Source organism: Schistocerca serialis, chromosome 5 (genome assembly GCF_023864345.2).
Source record: "Schistocerca serialis cubense isolate TAMUIC-IGC-003099 chromosome 5, iqSchSeri2.2, whole genome shotgun sequence".
In the NCBI taxonomy this organism is placed as follows: Eukaryota; Metazoa; Arthropoda; class Insecta; order Orthoptera; family Acrididae; genus Schistocerca; species Schistocerca serialis.
In genome coordinates this window covers 379764639-379791670 of record NC_064642.1, presented here as the reverse complement: position 1 = coordinate 379791670, position 27032 = coordinate 379764639, and the positions used below count along the sequence as shown (strand labels likewise).

General features: G+C 38.2%; 1 protein-coding gene across 3 annotated transcripts in view; it reads right to left on the bottom strand.

The window, feature by feature from the left end:
- LOC126481394 (armadillo-like helical domain-containing protein 3) overlaps positions 1–27032 on the bottom strand; it is a 110541-nt gene that overhangs the window by 45549 nt on the left and 37960 nt on the right. For all 3 annotated transcript variants that reach the window (XM_050105122.1, XM_050105124.1, XM_050105123.1), the window contains exons 9-10: positions 24017–24235; positions 5634–5854 (exon numbers count right to left, since the gene is read on the bottom strand). In XM_050105122.1, coding sequence (XP_049961079.1) covers positions 5634–5854; positions 24017–24235 — 440 coding nt within the window. The remainder of the gene's footprint in view (positions 1–5633; positions 5855–24016; positions 24236–27032) is intronic.

Below are 27032 nucleotides of genomic sequence, written 5' to 3'. Positions count from 1 at the left end.
TTGCTTGTTTGGTGACCATCTGTACTCTGAAATCCCTTCTGAAGCAATGACACAAAGCAGGTTTGTTCATTTATTTTTTTCATTCAATAACAATTTATCCTTTGGCGTCTGCAGAAACATGGTACCATCAAAGTAAATTTCTGCACAAGATCGTAGCTTGGAATGATGAGCTCTTTCGGTGCTTTTTGTGTTCTTTTGTTTTCTTCTGTGGGGTACCCATTGAAGAGTACCACACCATTTTGGCCATCATGTCCCAGTATGTAAGTCACAAATTTTTTCAAAAATAGCAAAAAAAACTTTCATTCTGATTCCAGTGAACATGGTGTAGGAGGTAGCCGCCACCTATTACATCAACTTTGTTCTTTCCCATTTCTATGTCATTTAGTAAAAGCGTGAAGCCAGAGTACAAAGTGGCCTTTGTGTTTTTGTGAATGTATTCCCTAGAAATTACACAAATCTTATGAGTTCATGAGATGCTTAAAGATGATATTACATTCAGGAATAAATCCTCTACAACAAAGGTTATAGCTCACTGTGCAGAAAACTGCACCAAAAAAGTTATTAAGGTGAAACCACTGACATATCTAAACTTTAGTATTTCATGACTATCTGCACATGTTTGAAGTCTGGTATCTCAATAGCTGTTCAGAATTTTCCGTGTTATATATGTAACATGCACAAAATTTAAAGCTCTTTAAACTGATAATGGCATTTTTTGCCTAAAACGCACTGTAAACGAGTTAATGAGGAGGAAATTGTAAAAGGTAACATTTTTTTCAAAATAGCAGATAACACACAAGGGATAGAAGATTTAAAACTTGGACTTTTCACAAGACTGGTAATACGTAAAACAAATCTGAAAATGAAATCACTCCACCCTTTGCAGCCCAACTCCATTTTCAGAGCTATCTCTACTGGGCTATGACTGTTTGCACACGATGTTGTCATTTACCAATCAGTAAAGTTGTCAGAAGATCAAAACCGATAGTAAAATGGTTTAGAGATGATATCTGTATGAAACTTCATGGCAGATTAAAACTGTGTGCTGGAAAGTTTCATATCAGCACACACTCCGCTGCAGAATCTCATTCTGCATATCTGTATGGCGTGAAGAGACATCATAATGAAAAGTGTGAAGTCATCCACATGAGTACTAAAAGGAATGCATTAATTTCAGTTACACAATAAAAACACACACATATAAAGGTTGACAATTCAACTAAAGGCCTATACATTACAATTATGAATAACTTAAAAGTGAACAATAACACAGATAATGTTATGGGGAAGGTGAACTAAAGACCGTGTTTTATTTGCAACACGTCTACTAAAGAGACTGCCTACACTACATTTATCCACCCTCTCTTGGGATATTGCTGCACAGTATCAGATTCTTGCTAGATAGGACTAACAGAGGACATTGAAAAAGTTTAAAGAAGGGCCATTTGCTGTGTATTATCATTAAATAAGGGAGAGAGTGTCACTGAAATGATATGCCAGTTTGGGTGGCAGTTGTCAAAACAGAGACCTATTCATTGTGTCGAGATCTCTTCACAAAAGTTAAATATCTAACAGCCTTCTCTGAATATGGAAATATTTTGTTGACAACCACTTACATAGGGAAAAATGATCATTGTAATACAATAAAAGAAATAGAAGCTCACACGGAAAGATTTGTGTGTTCGTTTTTCCTGTGCACTGTTCATAACTAGATAGATAGAGAAATAGTCAGAAGGTGAAGGTGGTTTGATGAACCATCTGCCAGGCACTTAAATGTGATATTCAGAGTAGTCATGTAGATGTAGATGAACATTAGGAACACTTGCTTAATAAAGTGTTGGTTCAGCAGTGATTAGGCATAGCATGGATTCGACATGTCCTTGATGGGTTTGAGGAGGCATGTGGCCACAATGTCTACACACGTCATGCAACTCTTGGAAATTATGGACCGGTGATTTGTGGGCACAGAGCTGGCACCACTGTGGCCCGGGCATGTTCCATCTGGTTCAGATCAGGCCAATTTGGTGACCACAAAATCAACAGTGTTTCCTATGATACTTCTCAAGCAAATTTAGCATCATTCTGGCCTTGTGACAGGGACAGTTAGCCTGATGGAGCACACCACTGCAATGGGGCAAGACATCAAGCATGAAGGGATCATCAGTGTATTTTCTACATCTACATATGTACTCTGCAAGTCACCATATGGCGAATGGCAGAGAGTATCCTGTACCACTATTAGTCATTTTCTTTGCTGTTCAACTTGCAAACAGAGCAAGGTAAAAATGACTATCTATATGCCTCCATATGAGCCCCAATTTCACATATCTTATCTTCATAGTTCTTACGTGAACTGTATGCCGTTAGCAGTAGAATCACTCTGCAGTCAGGCTCAAATGCCAATTCTTTAAATGTTCCCAATAGGATTCCTCAGAGAAGAACGTCACCTTCCCTCCAGGGTGTCCCACTTGAGTTCCCAAGAAGCGTCTCCATAATACTTGTGTGTTGTTCGAAACTACTGGTAACAAATCCAGCAGCTTGCCTTGAATCTTACCCAATGCGGATCCCAAACACTCGAACAATACTCAGCAATGGTTTCCACTAGTGTCCTATATGTGGTCTCCTTTACAAATGAACCATGCTTTCCTATAATTCTACCAATAAATCAAAGTCGACCATTTGGCTTCCCTACTATATTATATAATTACATCATATTTGCACTGTCAAAGGCGATATTTACTTTGTTCTTTGCATCTCACATGTTGTGTGTAAGTCTTTTTGAAAGTTGTTCATCACTATCTGAAAACTAATGACTGACAGTAATTGTCTGAAGGTGGCATATAAAACAAAAATCCCCATATGGACACAAAAAGCAGCCATTACAGCCAAAAACTGGTTGGAAAAGTACATTAATCCTGTACAACAGTTTCTGTTTCAATTGATAAATATGAATAATTATACCAACCAGTGATGGAATAATGCATTTAAAATTTAAAAAACTGCTACTGCCTTCTTGTTCTCAAAACAACAGACTGATAATGAGTTTTAAATGTTGCTGCTGTCTGTAATCATGAAATAATGTTTATAATTGATTCATGGAAAAACAGAAAAAATGCCTTATTTCTAATATGAAAAGGTGGGTCCTTTCATGCAGAAGGGAGTTCAGACAAAATGGTGTAAAATTTTACAGTAAGGTCTCACACTTTTGATAAACAGATATTGTTGTTCAAGAAGTGTTTGGATTTCAGGATGGCAGGAAGCTATCCTGATTTAAGATGAACAGGTTTGAACTGCTACAAGTGCAATTTATCTCTACTATGAAACTGTCCTTTCATTAGTTGAGGACTTTGGAAGATGTGTAGGGTCACATATGTTGAGACTTGTAATGCCAGCAGTTCATTCTAAGGATGCAACTCTCTCTCTCTCTCTCTCTACATTCTCAATATAAGTGGGGATAATTGCTGTCACATATTACGTGAAAATATGAGAATACAATAGACCACTAGAGGCCATACTCAGAATAAAATCAACAATAAGATATAACATCAACAGACAGATATATGACCACAAGTATGGTACATGCTCTTGCCAGACATGAGGGAAGGATTAAAGAATAAGATACATGCCCACATTCAAATGCATAATTCTTTTTGTGACAAGAGCTGCTCCATAATTTATGTATTTGTATGAAATAAACAAAAGACTAAGTGTTATGTGTGATTACAGAGGTTGAGGAGAAAGGGGAGGGGGGGGGGGATGGGGAGGGGGGGATAGGTATGCCAGAACATAAGAGAGGAAGAGAGACTTTATGATAGCTCACTTTCTAGATCACTAAGAGTAGCAATAAATGTAGACATTAAACATCCTCGTAGTGATATCTGCAACGAAGTTGGAAGCAATTTTACATCATGGAAGAAACATTTCCATCTCACTAGAAAGAAATACAACTGCTGTTGACCAAGGATTTACAAACTGAGGTTAGGAGATAACAGTAATCAAAAATATCAATAAAATGTCTTTTCCATGAGGTACATACATATCCTCAAGATTTTCAATTAAAATACTAGTTTTTAACATCAATTGCTTGGCAAAATTCTTCTGTTATATTAACAATTTTTTGTTAAGGAATATTTGTAAAAAAGATTACTGTTTGGGTTACATTCACTAAGCGAGTACAAGAGAGAAGTGCAGTGTCTTGCCGTGCATTAACACAGGTAGCGTAAGACAGGTGGCATTCCTGCAAGCTAGTACCAGTATTGTCACTTGACACTCAAATTACAATTTTTTAACAGTATTGTGTGAATGTTGACTACTATGTGTAGGCTATGGTGAGAATGTAGTACTAGCAGTTCTAGCTACTCACACTTAAAAGAGAATAATTTTTTAGACAATAAGAAGGAAGTAGAATTTTCAAAATGGGTAAGATATAATCCAGGAACGTACAGCAATTTTACTGAAAAATGTTTTGTGGGTGATTCATATTTTACAGAGGAAATTATTAAAAAAAAAAGCAGATTTGTTTATCATTTATTGTAAACATGTTGAACTTCTGAAAAAAGATGGTCTTTAAAAACAGGAGCTGTTCCAATTTATACCCAAATTTACAGAAATATCTATCCAAAATATTACATAATAGAAAATCACCTGAAGGGAAGTTAAGGCACAGATGATGATAAACTGCTAGAAACTACGTCATCTGCCAGTGCTGCTTCTGCTCAGGAAAATGTATGAAAGAAGCTGGTACTGGACACAGAAATGGTGTCATTAAAAGGAAGACTGAAGTGTAAGAAACTATAATTTGCGAAATTACGCAGCCAATGCCAAAACCAATCTACTGCGAAGTAACTCACATATGAAAAGAATAGAAATCTTCAGAAAAATATAAGCTGTACAATTCAAAATGCAGAAAGTCAATGAAATCATTCATAAGAGAGAACAATAATTCAGTGAGTGCACTTAACTCTTCTTTTCCTAACAGTATTTTGTGTAACAACCCAGAGGCTCACAATAAAATCTAGAAACATTTGCGGCAATAAAAGTAAAACCTTTGCCCCTGAAACAACTCACCTGTTTCTAAGGGTAACTACTGAAATTAGCTTAAAAATATTTGAATACTCGTGGAAAAGTTTGCCTGGAAACTATCTAAACCAACTGATAGCTGATGTTCAATGAATTAAGTTAATGAAACCCATATATTCATTGATTTCATTGTATAAATTTATGTTCATGAATGAATGAGGTCAATCGTTGCAACTGCCGTAGTAATGTGCTGTCTTGGGTCACAATTGGAGCAACTGACATCTTGTGGTGAAATTGGTGAACTAGGGGAGTCAGCACACTCTCTCTTCTACTTACTATGCACATAATATTGTTATTGATGGAAGTATGTCCTGCGATAGCATCTATATTGCAGGTCATATAAAAATGGGAATAAATAGGGCACATACATTATCTGACAAACAAGAGTCTGAGTTAATACTCTTAGATGTAAATACAGTATGGGACATTTACATTTGTTAACAAAGAAGCTACTAATTATAATATGAACTAGTCATGTCTACGAAAACTATTGCTAGGCACACATTCACTATTTTTGTTAAAATATATTAATATAATGTAGAAAGCTTACTAACCAAGCAATGTTGAGGCCAGTGGTTGAGCCGGAGAGATTTTGTCCACTGCCAGTTTTCGATGGCGCATTGGCAACCTATGCAGTTGCACCTTGAAGATGAGGTTTGCATCGTGCATCAGAGAATTGGCATACTGGTCTTCCGAAATACAGGTAAGGATGAGGAAACACAACTTTACATTGTTTGTACTGGCCTCAGACTTTGTATCTTGCATCACAATCGAACTGGGAAGAAAAATTCATATGTGAGAAAAATGTATGTTATATAAAAGTTTACTCCTGGAATGAATGACATCTGTAAGCTTCAGATCAATGCAACAGTTGACACAAGTTAATGGTAGCATTTAGGCATGAATACCATATTAAAGTTGCATTTTTATCGTTATGGGCTCTAGCGGAAATACCCTCGTTCGTTACATCACTACTATTTTTACAAAATTCATCTGTAAATTATTACCTCACTGTTCAATTATTTGACACCCACCGCTAGACAGAAGCCTCTCTAGACTTAAGTCTTCAGCTATGTGCAACCATGTTGCTCTTGCATGTTTCCTGTCATCTACCCACCTTCTGCTAGTCATTTTATCAGTCTTTCCTTACCTTCTGGAATACGGAAAAAGCACATCCTTGGTCCACCTACAATCCATTCACCTGATTACACATCCCACCTATCTCACTTTTATCTTTGTTACCTTCATAATTATGTATTTCACTCCAGCCTGACACCCTGATCTATTTGCCCGTTTTGTTTTAGTAGTTCCTAAAAAGCATCTCTCCACTGCCCACTATGCAACCCTTAGTTTTTAAGCGATGTTTACATTTAAAGTCTATGTCTCACTACCAAAAGTAAAAACTGGTAATGTACCCAGTTATAACTTTCCTTTTCAGACATAACAGAAACTTTGTCTTGAAAACACTTAGTTTGTCAAAAGCATTCAAGGAATTTTTACTCATCCACTTATTTCTCTTGCGGCCATCCAGTCATTATCTTCAACTGTCCTAAATACAAAAACTCACCAACTGGTTCTAGTAATTGCTTGTAACTTCACATTATTTTCTTTTAAATATGTTTATTGTTGCATCAGGCTTGACACTGGAGTGGAAAACAAAATTTGCAATGTTGTGCACTGCTCACCATTGGGGTGGAAAGAATTAATTGTTATTTGTAAAAGCCTGGTAAACAACAAGAGACAACTTCAGTTTTAATTATTGTAAACTTATAGAAGAGGCATGTTGGAAGCCATCTTAGGTCAGTTTGTGGGGTATTATGAAACGAACAAGATCCATGTCCACCAATTCAGGGAAATGTACTGTGGTTTATCTAAATTTCATGAATGGAAGTTTATTTAATAATTTAGTCACTGTTTTAAATGATTAATTGGACAATGAATTGTAATTATTATTACAAACTGTGTCAAACTTCAGTAATGCTTACTGTGTCAGTAGGATCAGACTGTAAACTGTGTTATTTCCAAATGATAATTACAAATGCCAACGAAAAATTTTTTTGAAAAACTTTTTACTTTGATAGCTGATCTTTATAGATTTTTATGAGCTGAATCCAAATCTAGCCTTAGTTTTTTTGTATCACTCATAGTTTTCGAGCAATATGCTTTTTATTATATAGCATAAAAATTCTATGCTAAACAGTAAACGGGGAAATTAATGAAACACTTTGCTACAACATAAGTTTGGTTTGTATTTACAGTAAGCTACTTAAAACAATGATACGTTTTAATAGAGGTTTCACTTGTCAGCTGGAATTGGTTTGAATTTTCTTTCTCTTTTTTCATGGAAGCTTCTTGTGTAGCCCTTTCTATAATGAGTTGCTTGCTGAACTTTTCAGTAAAGTGACCAACAGTAGTTCTCCATCACGTTGGTGTTCCAGCAGCCTTGGTAGAACTTTTCCATCACTTTAATGTCTTGGTGAAAATGCTCTCCCTGCTCCTCCTAACATCTCCCATATTGTCCGGGAAGTAATCAAGGTGACTGTTCAAAAAGTGAATTTTCAGGCTCATTAAACATCCCAAAGTTTTAAATTTCTTTAACATTGGAGCTATAGCAGAAACATATTCTGGGTCTTGTTTCATATCCTAAGAACTTTGTAACTACTTGCTTGAATGATACCCATGCTTCTTTTTCATTTAAGGTCATTGTGGATTCAAAGTTAACATCAAACATCAATTTTCTAATGTCAGGTACGACAAAGACGCCATCTTTTAGATTAGCTTCTGAAAGGTGTGGAAACTTTTGGCAGAGATACTTAAAACATAGTACATCTTTAGGCAAGGCCTTTACAAACTGTTTCATTAGGCCTAACTTTATATGTAGAGGTAGTAGGAGTTTTTTGTATCTACAAGGTTATTGAGTAGAATGTTCTTCTCGCCAAGTTTTAAAGACTCCCTCACAGGCCAGTTCTTTCTGCACCAGTGTTGATCCGCAGCCCTACTGTCCCATTCACACAAGAAACATAGCAATTTGGTCAAGCCAACTTGCTGACCAAGGAGCATGCCTCTTACTTTTAGATCACAACATATCTTCCAACCATGAGCAGAATAGCTTATTTTATTTAGCACTATTTCTAAGTTTTCATAGCTTTCTTTCATATGTACTGAATTTCCAACAGGTATAGATGCATACGTGTTACCATTGTGTAATAAAACAGGCTTTAAACTAGTTTTGGATGAATCAATAAGCAGCCTCCAGTCTTCCTTTTTGTATTCAATACCAAATTCATTCATTTTCGAATTATGACCAGTAATATCAACACTGCAAAAGTAGCAATCATCGGAATGATTTCATGGGTCCTCCATATCATAGGAACAGCAAATCTAAAGGCTTTTTTCTCCTTTTTGGACTATTTTCTCAGATCTTCAACACACACATAACATACCTTATGCGGCGCCCAAGATTTATCTTGATCACCAAGTTTAGATCTAACGTATGATAGATAAATCTTTTTCACAAAGTCTGCAATGTTTCTTTGGTGCTTGTTAATCACAAACTCAACAACAACTATCAGCAGAGTTTTTACAACCATGATTAGACATTGTACTGAGCACATGTACAGGAAACGGGAAAGTGAGGTTAGGTTGACAGTAAACAGAACGCCATCTGTTAACACAACAATAAAATCAACCTTTATTTTGCCAGCAAATGTTTTTCAGCGGTGCTACCAACATCATCTATATTCATTACACCTCCATTTTAAATTATTTTATCGATATAAAAGCCCCTAAATTCTTTAAAAAATCACTTAATTTAATAAATTTAACTGTAAAATGTGAAGAATTGGTGGGTGATACAGTTTTTTAAGTATCATATTTGGATTTCCCACCCCGAAAAATATAAAAATAAGGTATTTTCAGCAAAAAAGTTTTTCCATCGTTGGCCTGTGTTACTGTGCACAAAATGTTTGTACCTATTTGCATATTGGATCTGGAAGTCAGTGATTTAAGAGTGTCAAATATTTTGTCACTCTTGAACTTCTGTGAATAGTTACTTCAGAGTTGGGCTACTGCATTTGAACATTACAGGACAATAAGTGAGTGTAGTATGTGCCTATCCATTTATCTGCTGTTATTAAAGTAATGAGACACGATCTGGCTATAAACAGCAGTTCATTCAACACCTAAGTGCAAGTAAAGTGTTTGAACTGCAAATTTCCAGTATGGGCTACATTATCAGTAGTTTCTTGTTCCTAATGCCAACTTTTCAGCCAGATTCAATGTAGGCACAGCTTGTGCGGGTAAAACAGGTATGCTAAAATCATTGTGTCCAAATGTGTTGATCTGTATGTGCCTGTAAGCAACATATTGGCACAACAAACATGCCATTAACCCCTATATACACCCTTTGATTCATGCACAGTTATGTGCAGTCTGGCAGCACCTTCCATGATGCCACAGCAATCCAAGTCTCCGCTACATTATGGATTAGTGTGCAATTGATGCCAGTCTGGGCAGCCATCTTCACTAGACCAGCTTATGGGCTTAAGTCTGCACCTGCCAACTTGAAGCAATACAATGGAGGAGCCATCTTAGCCTCTACAGCAATCACCTAACTTCTGCCTTGGAGAGCAGTGGTTTGTGGTCAGAGCAGACTACAATCATCACCCCACACTGGGGTGAGTTTCTTTTGCAGTGGCAGAGGACCTGTAGGAGAATCTGGGTATGCATCCACACTGCTGACACTCCCAATTCATGGCCACACAGTGCTAACTGGGCCACGAGCTGCTTAGCGACCAAACATGCAGACATTATATGTCTAGCACACCGTCAAGGCCTTCTGCAGCTGACAGTGCAGCCAGCAGATAGTGCCCCTGCTTGGGGACATGTCTGTGGTGCCGTTGCACTTCGATCATTGTAGCGCAAAAATGTATAGACACATTTTACTTCGCAGCTGAGTTTTCCAAGCCACCACTGGCCAGCACCATGGCCTTAATACCCTGCCATTTCACCAATTCTACACTGTAGCGGCCCCGCCTACCCTGTGGAGCTACAAAAGATATATGAAAACTTGCTGAAACTGCAGATTCATCTGTTGAGCGTTTGACCTGAAAACAAAAATATATTTCAATAACAATCGTGAAAATGTTGGATAAAATTATTCAGGTATTTATTTCTCTGCTACTGCAGGTGAATAATTACTTCACTCACATTGTTTAGCAGTGCTTTATTAAATTTTTGCAGCCCACTTCTCACTCTCCATCTTTGAAGTGTCCATAATCATCTGCTTAGTAGATATTGTAATGTCACTGTAAACTGCATTTTTCATTGTTTTTAGAGCATGTCAAGACACCACTGCATACCATAAATGTAAGGGCATCTTCCACTGACATGTTGTAAATAGATGAGGGTATGTCTAATCTTCACTTTAAAGTTCCTATCCTGGCTATCTTGCTACTTTTCATCAACTTGAAAAGAGCTATTCTTCACTTTAAGCCCTGCACCATAAGTATATATGTCCATGTCTAAGGCTATTGTGCATCTACGAGGGTTGTACCAAAAGGAAGGTTCCTAAATTTTTTACAAATAGAAAACATTGTTTATTGTTATTAATTTATACATTGTTAAAAAGCTTAAACTTTTGTCTATTTGTCAATATAGTCTAAAAACAAAGATGATGTGACTTACCAAACGAAAGTGCTGGCAGGTCGATAGACACAAAAACAAACACAATCATACACACAAAATTCAGGCTTTCGCAACAAACGGTTGCTTCATCAGGAAAGAGGGAAAGACGAAAGGATGTGGGTTTTAAGGGAGAGGGTAAGGAGTCATTCCAATCCCGGGAGCGGAAAGACTTACCTTAGGGGGAAAAAAGGACAGGTATACACTCGCGCACACACACACACATATCCATCCGCACATACACAGACACAAGCAAAAATGTGTGTGTGTGTGCGAGTGTATACCTGTCCTTTTTTCCCCCCTAAGGTAAGTCTTTCCGCTCCCAGGATTGGAATGACTCCTTACCCTCTCCCTTCAAACCCACATCCTTTCGTCTTTCCCTCTCCTTCCCTCTTTCCTGATGAAGCAACCGTTTGTTGCGAAAGCCTGAATTTTGTGTGTATGATTGTGTTTGTTTGTGTGTCTATCGACCTGCCAGCACTTTCGTTTGGTAAGTCACATCATCTTTGTTTTTAGATATATTTTTCCCACGTGGAATGTTTCCCTCTATTATATTTCAATATAGTCTACTTTTTAAGACGGTGCTCCAGTGACCTCTTCTTGAACTTCATCGTCCTATTGAAATGTTTGCCACCTAAGTGTTCCTTTAGCTTGGGGAAGAGGTGATAATCACTGGGGCTAAGTCCGGGCTGCACGGGGAATGGGGTATAACAGACCACCCAAATTTCTTCAAAAGCTCTTGTGCCTGACGAGTAATGTGAGGTCAAGCATAGTCGTGAAGAAGCACTACTCCCTCTGTCAGTCGTCCACTCCGGCAATTCTGGATTGCTCGCCGGATTTTGGTCAATGTTTCACAATATCCATCTGAGTTTATTGTCATCCCAGGTTGCATGATATTCATGAGGAGAACCCCCTTCCGATCCCAAAACACAGTCACCATAACCTCTCCTCCCGACTGCGTTTGTTTGAATTATTTTGATGGTGGTGAACCGGAAGATGCGATTGACAAGATTGTTGTTTTGTTTCGGGGGTGTAATGAAACACCCACGTTTCATCTCCCGTTACTATAGGGTCCAACAACTTCTCCTTGTTGCCTGCCCCCTCACACTGTTGAAGAAACTTGCGAGCACGTTGCTCCTTGTGTCTGTCAGTCAGCGAGCACACATTGCGATAACCCAACATTCCTGTTAAAGTTCTTTCAATTGTGCCGTGGGAAGCTTCAGGAATGCGTTCAACAAGTTCACAGACAATGACCCTCCAATCTTTGAGCAGCTCATTGTTGATCTTGTGGACAATCACATCTGAAACCGGCAGTCTTCCACTCCGTTCTTTATCGTGAACTTCCGTGTGACCCTCAGCAAAAGCCCTGCACCACTTGTGGACTTGCTGAATGGTCATGTATTCTTCACCTTAAACCTTAGTCAGTTGCCGATGAATCTCCATCGGTGGTAACTTCCTTGTGTGGAGAAACCAGATTACTGCACGAACCTCGCACTTGGCGGGAGCGATGATCAACACTTTCATCTCTGATGGCTGCCAAGCCAACACACTGAGTGATGTAGTGAATTGTAGACGGGTGGGCTCAAGAATGGGGGGACAACTGCACAAGGCACTGTTCTCGGATTTAGCCTAGCACCTTCCCTCGAGGTTGTAGCTCATTGGGAACCTTACTTTTGGTACAACGCTCGTAATACACGATCATTTCTCAAAAGACAGTGCACAGTTTGCATTTCCTCTGCATTACTTGATGATGTTCAATTGTCGCATTTTACTGTGACTGCTCACTGTCCATGTGACAACCGAGCACGAGTGCCTGTCCTCACCTAGTCACCTCTTGTACAGTCCTGTTCTACAGCATTAATAATGCAGAACAGCCAAATTTTAATGCTTTTCATTTATGATACTTTTTGTGATATGAAAATTCTTTGTGTGAATCCTTAGTAGTAATTTTCTCACGAACTTGATGAAGTCTAATGAAAGCAGTGGCACTGATATACATTTTATTCAGTATACTCACATGGTTGAATCAGTACCATGCTCCTTATGGTTTTAAGTAGAGATACGATGATACTGAGTTGAAAGCTTTCTCGAAGTTGTCAGTACCAGACAACTTTGTAATTCATACTCATTACTCCATCTTATAATGCCATTCACAGTTCACAAATGGTGTGCTGTGCTATCCATTTCTAAAGGCTGCTTGTTCCTTTGTATGATTATAATCCAGTATTTTTTCTAAGCAATCCATGATAATTTTAGTGAATATCTTGCACATTATGGAGATGAGACAGTGGTTTGTAACTTTTTTTCTAAGCTGTCTCTTTTCTTGTGGAGTATAATTATAGTACTGTTCCAATTTTGAGGACTTGTCTTCCTCTGTAGACATTCTTCAAAGCATACGGCAAGTTATGTCTGCGTTACTTTAATCATTTCTACTGAATAACCATCACCTCCAGACAATTATCAATTATTTGTGAAAAATATGGGCATAAGTGTCATGGACTATATGCTTGCTTATGCAAGGGAACTTCAAAACGCTAGCGTGAACAGCTATTACAGGCACAATAAGCTTGATGACCAACAAGTGACATTATTGACTTATTTCTGTGCCTGTGTGTAGGTCCATTTTATTTCATGATGTTATATTTATTGGCAACTACACGAAATAAGTCAAGAATTGCAAAACTGCATTCAGATATTAATGTACTAAAGGAAACAAATAACCATATCTCCTGGTCCACTCTGTCACTCCATCATGTTCCACATGCAACACCCCTACCCTTGTCTGGCATACTCACTGATAACCACATTCCCATTCCTTCTGCTTGCTGCCTTTCTTCCAACCATCCTCTTCACCTCTCCCTCACCACCTTCTTTCTCCTCTCACCAACTCTCTCCAACACAGCCCCTCTTCCATCACAAGATGCAAAGGCAGTACAATTTAGTCAGCCAGGACATAGTGTATATATGTTTTGTATGTGTGTTTTGTGCCTGTTAGCATTGAAGTAGTACACTGTTAAAAAGCTTAGCAACATCTTTAGTCTTATTTCTCTGCTTATAGATGGCTCAACACCTCCACAGTATGGTGAATTGTTATCTTCACTCCTTCCAATCTTTGTATTCCATCTAGATTTTTCCACTGTCATATTTAACCTGTGTTCAAAAAGGCCCAGTTTCCTTTGGCATAATTAAAAAGTTAAGAGCTTTAAACTACTTCAACTCCCAGGTATGCATGAAAATTTGTCTATCAAATGGAATGAGAAGCACATTACAAATGTGGGTGCAATTTTTTTCTTGCTATGGTAATCTAGTATAACAACAGAACAGTGGCTCACAGAAATCATAAAAGTTTAGATCAATTAGCTGATAAATTTTTTTCAGCTGTAACCCTTTATTAAAACACTTAACGAGTATCATTCAAATCCCATCAAATAAAAAGATCTTGCTCAACAGTTGTAATGTAGATGATCACAGACCAAACATTATACACTCCCTTAAGAAAGCACACAGCTCAATGTGGAGTACTACAGATGGTTCAAATGGCTCTGAGCACTATGGGACTCAACTGCTGAGGTCATTAGTCCCCTAGAACTTAGAACTAGTTAAACCTAACTAACCTAAGGACATCACAAACATCCATGCCCGAGGCAGGATTCGAACCTGCGACCGTAGCGGTCTTGCGGTTTCAGACTGCAGCGCCTTTAACCGCACGGCCACTTCGGCCGGCACTACAGATGGTGTACAACTCTATCACTCAGTGAAGTAGTATGCATGTGCCAGTCAGTTGTATGAAACCAGAACAGCTATTCTGTTGGGACATGGTGAAAACCTCACTATGAATGAACTGTTCAACTTGTTTGTGTTTCAATGCAAACCGTGTAGTGTGCCTTCACTGAATGGTGTATCACTAAGTCATGCAACTCCACATAAGAACAGTGGTTGTATAAAAAACAGGGAAGAGCGTCACACCTTGTCAATGACAACTGGTTTCAAATTCAACAGGAATTGCAGGTGTCCCGGAATGTAAGTCTAATTCAACTAGGTTCTGAAAAAACAATGCTAAGGGACAAGCAACAGACATTTGTAGTCTGATACCTCACAAAAGGCAATTGCTCACAGTGGCACATAAAGCTGAATGTCCTCAATTGGCCAATCAACACAGAAACTGGATGAGTCGTGGTTTTGCCTCTTTTCCAACAACTCAAGATGTATCGTACACCCACATACCAATGAGACATTTAACCTACAGAGTAAGGAGCTTGTGATTCGGACCAGAGTTGGTTCTGTGATGTTTGCGAGGTGTTGTCTAGTTCCACGTGAAACATTCCTGATCATTTGTGTAACCAGTTACTCACTATTCCACCTGTCTAATGTATGTGCAATATTGTATATGCTTTGGCCTTTCTTCTTTTATTATACAGATATGTAGAAAATTCAACACAGCTCACTTTTGTTAGCAACACAGAAGAACTACCCAGTTTAGTTATTGTTAATTCTTTTATGTGTTCAATGATGACATGTTGTCTGTTGTAGCTGCTTTTATTCTGTTGTCATGATTATTTTGTATAATCACAATTACTGGTTCTGTTGTGTTGTATGAAATTAATACGCAATTGGCCGTATACATATAATGGCTTCATCAATCTAGTGATGATATAGTTTCATGTAATCAATGGCATGTGTTCTCTTCCACTGCAAATAACTGTAACAAGTTTAGCACAGCTTGCTTGTAATTTTATAAGGAACGTATGACAAAAACCACCAGTTTGGTTGCTTTAGCTCTTTTACGTTTTCAATGCCAGTGCATCTTGTTAGTCATGACTTATAATTGTTCTGTGAGATCATAATTACCACTCCTGATATATTTTACATAATTACTTTGGAATTTTCTTTTATAATTATTCACTTACTGTCATACGTTTTGAATGACAATGCAGTCTGGTGTAAGTAGTCACCTACTCCCTTTTTAGTGTACATAACTCTGTTTTTAACATTTGTTCATAGCTATTTATAATTAATTGTTTAGTGACTTTTTACTCTTCAACATCAGTTCTGAACTTAATGTTCTGCCACTGCTTGCAACAATTGTGATAAAAAATCAACTATCACACTCAACAGAGGCCAAGTACTGTATTCACATGTTTACCTCCCTTCTGGAGCGGGCCTGTCTGTACAGTTTACTGTACGTAGCATGCTATGCCTGCTCGCAATACTTCTGGCAGGTGATTACTGTTTCTGGGTATGATCTTTAACATTACATATGACAACCACACCATTTACATCATGATTAGCATAACTCAGTGAAGATTTGATACAAGATTGTTATCATTGTAAGTTGCTTATTTTATTCATTATGATGCTACAGCGTTAGCATAACTTCTATTCTGTTTAACTGCAGGCAATCTGAAGATATTCTACGAACAAAACTGGTTGCAGGACAATAAATATGTAATTATACTACTGAGGTGGTTTTCATTGATCATTGTATTAATTTTCATGGGGTCAAATTGAGGAGCAAATCTCCACATCCATGGAATGTTTAAGTACATGAAAGTAACATCATAAAAGTTAGTCAGAGGTAAAATAAAATTTACATAAATCCTATGCAGACAACAAGATGTTGAGTATATAACAGCATATAGAACAATGTATCACTGGAAATTGCTTAATTTTTTTTTCAAAGAATTCTCCAGGAGAATAAAAGAAGTGAGGCATAAATAAATTCTTAAATTTCGATTTAAAAGAGCGTGGACCATTGCTAAAATTTTTGTAGTAGCTTATTGCAAATGGATGCGACAAAACACTGCACACCTTTCTGGACAAGAGTTGACGAGATGCAATCCAAATGCAGATTGGATTTCCACATAGAATTAACCGAGTAGAAGCAGTTAATTCTTGAGAGCAAGCTTATATTGTTAACAACAGATGACATTAAAACAAATACGTATTCAGAGGCCAACGTCAGAATTCCCAGCCTCCTCAACAGGGGTTGACAAAGAGGTTTGCGAACATATGCCACATACTGCTCGAACTGCCCATTTCTGAGCGAAAAACAACCTTTGTCAGTGGGAAGAGTTACATAATAATATAATGCCCTATGTTATAAGTGAATGAAAATAAGCAAAGAAAACTAATTTTCGTGTTGGCCTATCACATTTTATTTTACCTCTGACTAACTTTTATGATGTTACTTTCATGTACTTAAACATTCCATGGATGTGGAGATTTGCAGATAATGTTTTAATGATAGATATAGCAGCATTCTTTTTGTGAACAAGATCTTGAACATGGCGCTTTCCATGAAAGCTTACCATCTATTTGAATATCAAGGAATTTTCACTGTTCGGACTCACTAATCATTTACACATTCTGTGTCACCAAAATATCAGTTCTGGTTAAAACTGTAAAAACTAAGTCTTATGGTGATTTAGCATCTATCTACAAGCTATGAACTTAGCTATACTCATTACTGCAGAGAATGTTCTCTTCTTGTCTGCTTACAAAGTAATAGAGGAACCAATTGTGACCTACTACTCTTTTCCATAATGGTCCAACTTCTACAGTATTATTTTGTGTCACAATAAAATGTCTTAGTTCAATAAAAGAAGATGCCTAGTGTTCGCAACTTGTTTAATCCACCCTGTGTGTCACAGAGCAAAGAGAATATAACATTTCCAGTTTCCAGTTTCAATATATATATATATATATATATATATATAATGGAAGGAAACATTCCACGTGGGAAAAATTATATATAAAAACAAAGATGAGGTGACTTACCGAACAAAAGCGCTGGCAGGTCGATAGACACACAAACAAACACAAACATACACACAAAATTCAAGAGGCAACAGTTTGTTGCGAAAGCTTGAATTTTGTGTGTATGTTTGTGTTTGTTTGTGTGTCTATCGACCTGCCAGCGCTTTTGTTCGGTAAGTCACCTCATCTTTGTTTTTATATATATATATATATATATATATATATATATATATAGTTATAATAGAGGGAAACATTCCACGTAGGAAATATATATCTAAAAACAAAGATGATGTGACTTACCAAATGAAAGTGCTGGCAGGTCGACAGACACACAAACAAACACAAACATACACACAAAATTCAAGCTTTCGCAACAAACTGTTGCCTCATCAGGAAAGAGGGAAGGAGAGGGAAAGACGAAAGGAAGTGGGTTTTAAGTGAGATGGTAAGGAGTCATTCCAATCCCGGGAGCGGAAAGACTTACCTTAGGGGGAAAAAAAAGGACGGGTATACACTCGCACACACACACATATCCATCCACACATATACAGACACAAGCAGACATATTTAAATATGTCTGCTTGTGTCTGTATATGTGTGGATGGATATGTGTGGATGGATATGTGTGTGTGTGCGAGTGTATACCCGTCCTTTTTTTTCCCCCTAAGGTAAGTCTTTCCGCTCCCGGGATTGGAATGACTCCTTACCCTCTCACTTAAAACCCACTTCCTTTCGTCTTTCCCTCTCCTTCCCTCTTTCCTGATGAGGCAACAGTTTGTTGCGAAAGCTTGAATTTTGTGTGTATGTTTGTGTTTGTTTGTGTGTCTGTCGACCTGCCAGCACTTTCATTTGGTAAGTCACATCATCTTTGTTTTTAGATATATATATATATATATATATATTCCAGTAAACATGGGCTCTAAAATGCATACCTTAAGAGCTAGGAGCATTTGTTCAGAAGAAGAGATGTGTTTCATTGTAGTCAAAATGAAAAAGTGCTCATAACTGTTACGGTTTACATTTTACAGTCGATGTTTACTGAACACTTCTTTCTTGTTTTGGTCCATACTACCACCTCTCAAAATATGGAAAGCAAAAAGCTTGCAGAAGTAATCTGTTTTGCAATATTGAAGATGACAAACTGCTTATATCTCTTAAGGCATCCATTTTAAAGCCCATGTTTCGTAAACATTCCTGTCATATCCCTGAATATTGACCATTTCTCAAAGGAAATCCTGTAAATACAGCCTTTTCAATAACTTTAACAAATGTCAATGGAATAGAAATAAGTCTAAGACTACCTACAATATCCCTTTCTCTCAAAATAAATAATAATAATAATAGTAATAATAATAATAATAATAATAATAAAAAACATGATTTCACTATCAAGTACTTTCATTGTTCAGTAAACTGCATTCCCACAGGAAAAAATACAAATGTGGCTGATTACTAAGCTAACATATGCAGCACAGAGCTGTAGTACTCTGCTAGATACCCGATCATATCCAGAAAGTCCATAGAGTGTGTTCTATGTATGTGACAGAAGTGACCAACAGCGCGCAACATCTGGACACACATCATTCCTGCTACACGCAGCAGTATCAGGCTATATGCATGGGTATCCCGAAACAATGGCGCACATAAACTGTAAAATGTTGTAGATCGAGAATAAGGCAACAAAATTAGCTTTACTCAAGAAAATAAGGGGAAAAAGAGCACTGTGCATGAAACTTATGAAGGGAGGCATGTTCATGGAGAATTCCATCATTTATATCATCAACTATGAAGATCACCAACTATATTCTTTGAATATATGAGGTGAACACAGGTACATATGATATCTCATCAATGAATTAAATATGAGTGTTTCCTATGTGACCACAAACTTTCAGCAGGCATTAAGTACAGAAGAAAGCTTGTCCATAACAAGTACAGAAGACTAGTATCGAGGTGCCTGTGGTTTAGTGGTAATCTCTTAGGCTAGTAATCTGGATCATTATGGGTCCTACGTTCACACCCGGCTACTTCTTATATTTTAGCTGACTCAGTTACTGTCCTATCACCTGTTGTGTGTACTAAGTTTTATCCATACTCTTTCAGGATATATATGCAGACAAGGGAAAAAAATTCCTGGATCTTTCCTGGAGTTCCCATTTAAAAACACACTTTTCCCAGGGTGAACATATAATTTTTACCAGGTCAAAGTACATTTTTTCCATGTTAAGCAACAATATACTGCCTCTTGGAGACGTAAAACTAATCAACCCTTTGAATGGTAAAGGTTTTGTACACCGGCATGGATCTACCTGACAATTTAGGAAATGAAACCCAGAAAAAACAACACATTTTGGAAAGATATTTGATGCATGGCAACATTTAACACTGCACATATTTGAAAGTATTAATGCAAATTCAATCAACTACAACACGTTACCTATTGAATCACTGAATGAGATCGCACTGCATGTTGTAATTTTGTCAGCCGATCATAGCTTATGTCACGTGATCTTGCCAGACAATACCATCGATATTCGGAGCATAGGATAAATGATGTAGTCGGCCAATAGCAACTACAATGCTAAGTAGCACCAACACACAAACAGGAAAAGTTAATGGTTTAAATTAATATACATACAGTGTAGCCACAAGAAAAGTTAACCTTCCACATATAACATTCCTGTCAAAAATTTTTTTGCTGTATTTTTACTTTTTATTTCCCCTCCCCTCCCTCCCCCCAGAGGATGTCACTGAGCAGGATCCTAAGAGCACAGCTTAAATTGCCGCAGCTGAATATTTCTGACAGGCATGATTATAAATTTCACTGCTGTGCACCGAACTTTTCATGGGTTATCTGACTGAATACACATTCCATTGAGCACTTTGACTTTTTCATAGAAAAGCCAATTATGTGTGAAATTGCTCAAGAATTCACCTCATACTTTTTTTGAAGGATACATACACTTTCTGTCATTCATAATTGCATAGTTTGTAATCTATGAAAGAACTAAAATAAATATGAAAACCTAACCTTGAAGCTTGTTCTTTTGGTGCGTGTTCCCCTTTAAGATATATCAAACACAAATGTGCTAGTAAAACTTTAAACAATGGCATAAATGGCACATGGAAGCCTTTCTGACAGTTAAAAATCACAGACCACTGTATCTTTTTATGTGCAAAATAGCTAGGCCTTGAAGAGATGAATGTTTTGACACTTCAGTTACACAGTTAGCAGCAGCAGTTGTTCATGAAATATTTCTATTTTCCCTCAAGTCATTAAATTAACGTAATTACCTTGATTACTCTCAAGTAACTGAACATTTGTTTAGTTTTCCATTCTTTCTTTTTTTATTTATTTGCAGAACGAGACCTCACATTGGTCAATTTGATATCCATTTGTCCATTTCACACTCTTTGTTTGGATATGAAAACTCACACAAAGCCCATTGCGTAATTTACAGGAAAACTCGTTTCTGTTCCATTCAAACAATTGACCAATAAGTCTTGAGTTTTCATCATACAATAAAATACATGCCTCTTTGTGTGTTATCATTTTGATATCTTGAACTCTTTATGAAATATGATTATTTTTACAACCACACAGTTCCCTGTGTGCAGTGACAGAAATGGATGTGACCCGACCTGACCCGTCTGTCACATTTAAAATCCAAAATCTTGAGAATTAAGACAGATGTTGTTCTGTTCTCAACTTCAAACACAATTTTGATATGTTGGCTGCATTTCATATGCACAAATGTATGATCTAAAGAGAACCACATGCAAATTCTATGCAATGCATTTTCACCTCTGCCAACTCCTCAAAAATTTTATGCAATTATTTACTCAGTTATATGCAGTGTAGTTACTAAGATGATAATGAAAAGAAATACAGTCCTTTATTGAGGGAAGATATCAGGCTGTAAAATGTGAAAGAATTAATTTTATTCACCACATATTTTTCTTAAAATATAATAAGTATTTCATTGCAGCCAATGTGCCTGTTCCAGTGCTTCGCTGAGAAGAGTCACAGATGTTGCTGTCACTGTCACACATGATGCAGTGATAAAATTCAAACAGCCGAATTCAAACATTCCCAGTTACAGTGGACGACAAGCATTGTCACGAGCGTCACTAACCTAGGACACTTCTGCAACTACACCTGAGGTCACCTTTTGTCACCTGTAGTAGTTGTGCAGAGTTGGTCACTTCTGTAAGATGCAGCCTCAGTATTCAGTGTTTAATTATTGATCCAGCCTCCCCATTGTCACCATCATTGGGGTGTATTTAAGACAACAGTCTTGGACAGCCATTTCTAAGAGAGTTGAATGATTCCCTCTAAAACTTAACTTTTTATTTAATTCACTAGCTAATTCAGAAACTGATTTGCTTAACATGAAACAAATTTGACTTACATGGAAGCAAATATAAGGGCCATTCAAATCAAACCTGGTCACTAGTGTAAAGTAATAGTAAAGATTTTATTAACTCAAAAATATAGTTATACACAGTACACATACTCAAAAATAGTCACCAAAACTGTTGCCACATTTACACCATTGCTACACTAGCAGGTCGATTCCATCCTTGAAGAAGCTAGTATGCTGCTATCGGATCCAGGCCTGGACCCAGTCACACACTTCATCGTCCGTTGTGAATTGATGTCCACGAATAGCTCGTATTAGAGGTCCAAACGCATGAAAGTCACATGGTGAAAGATCAGGACTGTATGGTGGATGCTCCAGCATTTCCCACCAAAACTGCTGCAATGTTGTCTTCACCGCATTGGCCGTGTATGAGCGGGCATTAACACGCAGGAGGATAACGCCACTGGACAATGTGATTGTTTGGACTTAATGGCTTGTCTAAGGTTCTGTAAAGTGGCTTGATGACAATGGGCATTGATGGTGGTTCCCCGTTCCAGGAACTTGAAAAGCAGTTGGCCCTTGGCTCCTATGGTAAAAAAAGAAGGACATCATGACCTCACCAGAACTGGTGTGCACGGCCTCCGATTTCTTTGGAGGTGGTGAAGTCACATGTTTCCTCTGCTTGCTCTGATACTTGCTATCCGGTTCAAAATGGTGACACCATATCCTGTGACAATATGCAACAGAAAGCCGTATTCCTCCTCATGCTAATATTGCAGATGACTCAAAGACAGCGCCATTAGAGTATTGCTCTGTTTGGCGGTCAGTTGGTGGGGAACCCACTGTACACAGATTTTTCAAAAGTTCAAGTGTTGATGCATTATGGTGTGGGCGGTGTCCACGCTAATACCCAGTAACCGATGGATCTCGTCCACGGTGATTCTGCAGTTGTCCAAGACTAAAGCATTCATTTCTGCAATCATTCCCGGTGTGATGATACGATGAGCCTGTCCAGGACAAGCATTGTCTTCCAGTGACTTGCACCCCTCAAGGAATCATTTGCACCATTCCACAACACTTGAACGACTCAGACTGTACTCACCGTATACAGCCTTCATCCGCCGATACAGTTCATGGCCTGCAGCTCCCTCCGCCACCAAAAATTGAATCAAATGATAATTAAATCAAGACCCTAAGCTGCCGACAGGCATTGATATACATCAATGGGGACAGTTGAAAATGTGTGTCCCGATCGGGACTCGAACCCAGGATCTCCTGCTTACTTGGCAGATGCTCTATCCATCTGAGCCACCGAGGATAGTGCGACTGCAGGGATTTATCTCTTGCACACTCCCCGTGAGACCCACATTCTCAACTTAATGTCCACACACTACATTTGTAGTGCCCCTGCCTATTACACTCATTACTCGCGGCAGACCATCTTACCGAGTCCCGAACTCTTACGAGAATCAAGTGTGTGGACATTAAGTTGGGAATGTGGGTCTCAAGGGGAGCGTGCAAGGGATGAATCCCTGCAGTCACACTATTCTCTGTGTCTCTGGTGGCTTAGATGGATAGAGCGTCTGCCATGTAAGCAGGAGATCCCGGGTTCGAGTCCCGGTCGGGGCACAATTTTTCAACTGTCCCTGTTGATGTATATCAATGCCTGTCAGTAGCTTAGGGTCTTGATTTAATTATCATTTCATTCTAGAGAGCTGCACAGTCACCAATGGTATCTGTTCTTTTGGACATGCCCGAAAGAACAGATACCATCTTCATAAAATCGAATCACTCCTCGTTGTTCCTGCTTACTCATCTGCATGGACGATAACTTGTGTGACCACCTTCTCTTCGGTGTGAAACCACACTGGTGCTATGCAACATCAAACAGCGCGCACAAGTCAGTCTCTCTACCAAAAGATGGAGCTACCACATCCGAAGTTATGTGGTGCCACCTTACGCATAAGGCGAAGGAAAACACATTGACCAGGTTTCATTTGAATGAACCTCATAATTTGGCATAAACTACTTTGAATTATTTCTGTCAATTGGAGCCATGACAGGAAAATAAGTAATCTGAAATAACCATTACACTAGGCATCAGCTTCCGCAAATGTCTTTGGCAGAATACTCACCAGTACTGGAAGAACGTGACAAGGAGATTAGATGGCTGTGTTGTGATGAGATCGCCATTAGTGTTTGGGTCAGCAGCAGGGGCCGTTTGATTGTAGCCCAGAGTGTTGCTCGGCGATGGTGGGGCACTTGTCTCAGTCTGGGAGTGTGCAAGTGTTGTTATGAAGTTACGGTTCAGGTGCACAGCTTCGTATAGCGCCACCAGCACTGCATTATTTGCTCTAAACACATATTGTGTACAGTAAAAATATTAAGAAGGCAACATAAACCTACAAAACAGACAGATACATTACAGTAAGTGAACATTTTCTTTCAAAGGTGACAACTACACACACAATATCACACAATAAACAGCATATACTGCATTAAACTCACTCTTACTTGATTGTTTATGTTTTATCAGAACTCATGCTGATTTACTTTTGCACATATACTTTGCTCGAATTCTGTTTTCTTCCTTAGTTATTGTATCACAAATTCCTTGTTAAATTCATACTCCTTGGTTTTAAAAAGAAAACAAATTGCACTTACGGGGAACAATTACTGCCAAAACAACAATGGAAAATAGGTGTGTGTGTGTGTGTGTGTGTGTGTGTGTGTGTGTGGTGGTTGGGGGGGGGGGGGGGGGAGGGGAGGCATAAGTGTGCCTTTGCAACACTCGTTATTCATCCTGGAATTTACATTCTCATGAAATGCTGATACTATTGTTTCACTGTATACTTCAATATCTATGGGAGTATGAAAAAAGCTCTCACTTAATAAAAGGCAAACTTCACAGAATGTTGCACAAGTTTTTGACAAAGTGCATCAACTTAAACTAGAGTAATAGGGTTAAACTGATACAAAAAAATTGAAAATTATGTAAGATTTCATTCAGCATAAATGTCATCTACGAACTTCAATCACACTGCGAACTGGCACCACAAAGTTTAGTAGAAAGACTACTCATAAAAACTGTGATATACATGATCACTTTACACGACAAAACAAAAATTTACATATAACCCAAATCAACACATCTCTGTGCCAAAAAGCTACTTTCCACATGTGAGTTAAACTTTGTAACAAACTTCCTGAAAACATAAAAGCTATTACTGAGGCCAAAACCTTTGGAAAATCTCTAAAGTCATATTTACAGCATAACTGCTTTTAATCCATTGAAAAATTTATGATGTATGTCATATAATACTTAATGTATAAGGTGTTTTATTGCAATCTTAAATCCGTACACTGTGCACCCATAGTTCAGCTGTGAATGCACGAAAGCCCTATAAAACTAGAGCAGATGCACCCTGACTGCTCTCCAAGATCTGTGGCTAAGGCCCTTTAATATATTCAGTGCTTTCAGGATTCTGGCTTTTAGGTGTCTCAGTTGTGGCAACCACAATTAACAGTAAAAAATGAGGCCCAGAAACATTACTGAGTCACTAAAATGTAGGATGGTGTACCTCATCTGCAAGACAGGTAAATTAAAAATACGAGAACGATTAAAATGCACACACATTAACTCATCTCCAGAAAATAGGAAACTTGTCTTTGCACCAACTCCTATAAACTCTCCAATGTAAGTTGCAAATGACAGCTTGCTGTTGCAACACTGGAGGAGGAACAGAAAACAGCAAAATCGTCCACAAATAAGGAGCACTGTAAAGGACTCCTTACCTTAGATGCCAGACTGTTTATGTCTTTGGTAAAGTGGGCAACACTTAAAATACAGCCCTGAGGAACACAATTCTTCTGCTCAGAACGATCTGACAGCATATCACCAACTCGGGTCCTAAAAAACCGCTGAAAGGAAAAGATCATTTGAAGATGGGGAGGTGGTGATGAATGCAGTTGTGAGAGAGTGTCTCCAAATAATATCATATGCCTCACTGATACCAAAGAATATGCCAATACAGTGACGTTTACACAGGAAACCCTCCTGAATAGCCATCTCTAGCAGTATCAGGTTGTCAACAGTGGAACGAAATCTCTAGAAACCGCACTGAAAGTAGCTAAGGAGTTCCCTGGTCTCTAACAACCAGACCAGACAAAGGTTAACCATTCCCTCTAGGGTCTTCCCTACACAGCTTGTTAAGGTGATACTCCAATAACTAGTAGGACATGTGCGGTCCTTTCCTGGGTTGAGGAGAAGTATCAAAAGTGTCTCTCTCCACAAGTTGGGGAATTTACCTGTCTACCATATAAGATTAAAACATTCGAGGAGTATTTCATTTGATGCTGCTGGCAAATGTCAAAGCATGCAGTACCAGATTTGGTCACGGCGGGTGCAGTATCATGAGTCTCAGGCAGAGCCGATTCCAGCTCCGACAAGGAGAAAGGGTAGTTGTAAGCCTCAGAATTGTTGGATCTGAAGTCCAATTGCCCCCCCCCCCCTCCTCTACAGTCGCACAGTAGTGACAAAACTTTGGATCCTGACTGGCAGTGGCAGTAGTTTGTGCAAAACTCTCTGCCAGCATCGATGTCTCAGATGCTGTTTGGAGACGTCTCTGTTTCAGCACTGCTGCTATTGGTAAACGCTTGCTTTTATCAGAAATCCTGCTGATGGGTTCCCATACTTTCATAGAACAAGTGGAACAGTTGACAAAATCCAGGAACACTTGTCATGCCCTTTTCTTGCTCTCCTTAATTATGCATTGAGCCTTGGCTCTTGGTTGAGTCCAAATGAAGTGGTCCAGTAAAAATTAAGTTGGTTGCTTGACCATTTTTAAATATTTTAATTTTTTATGTGTGATTACCCTATAATTGAGAAGTACAAAACAGTTTTTTCTTTTTAATTTTAACTGTCACCTTTACTGAATGGCGGACATTTTTGTTTGTAAGTGCGTGACGATGTTTCATTTTAGAGACGTTGGCAAAAATATTAATATCTCTGCACTGGGTTAAATTACAACATTGTCTATTACACAAAATACCCTAAATTCAAAAATAACCAGTCAAAATGACCTCCAAAGTTTGGTATCCAAATTTTCAAAAATCCACTTTTTAGGCCCAAAAATAACAAACAAGGAGTGA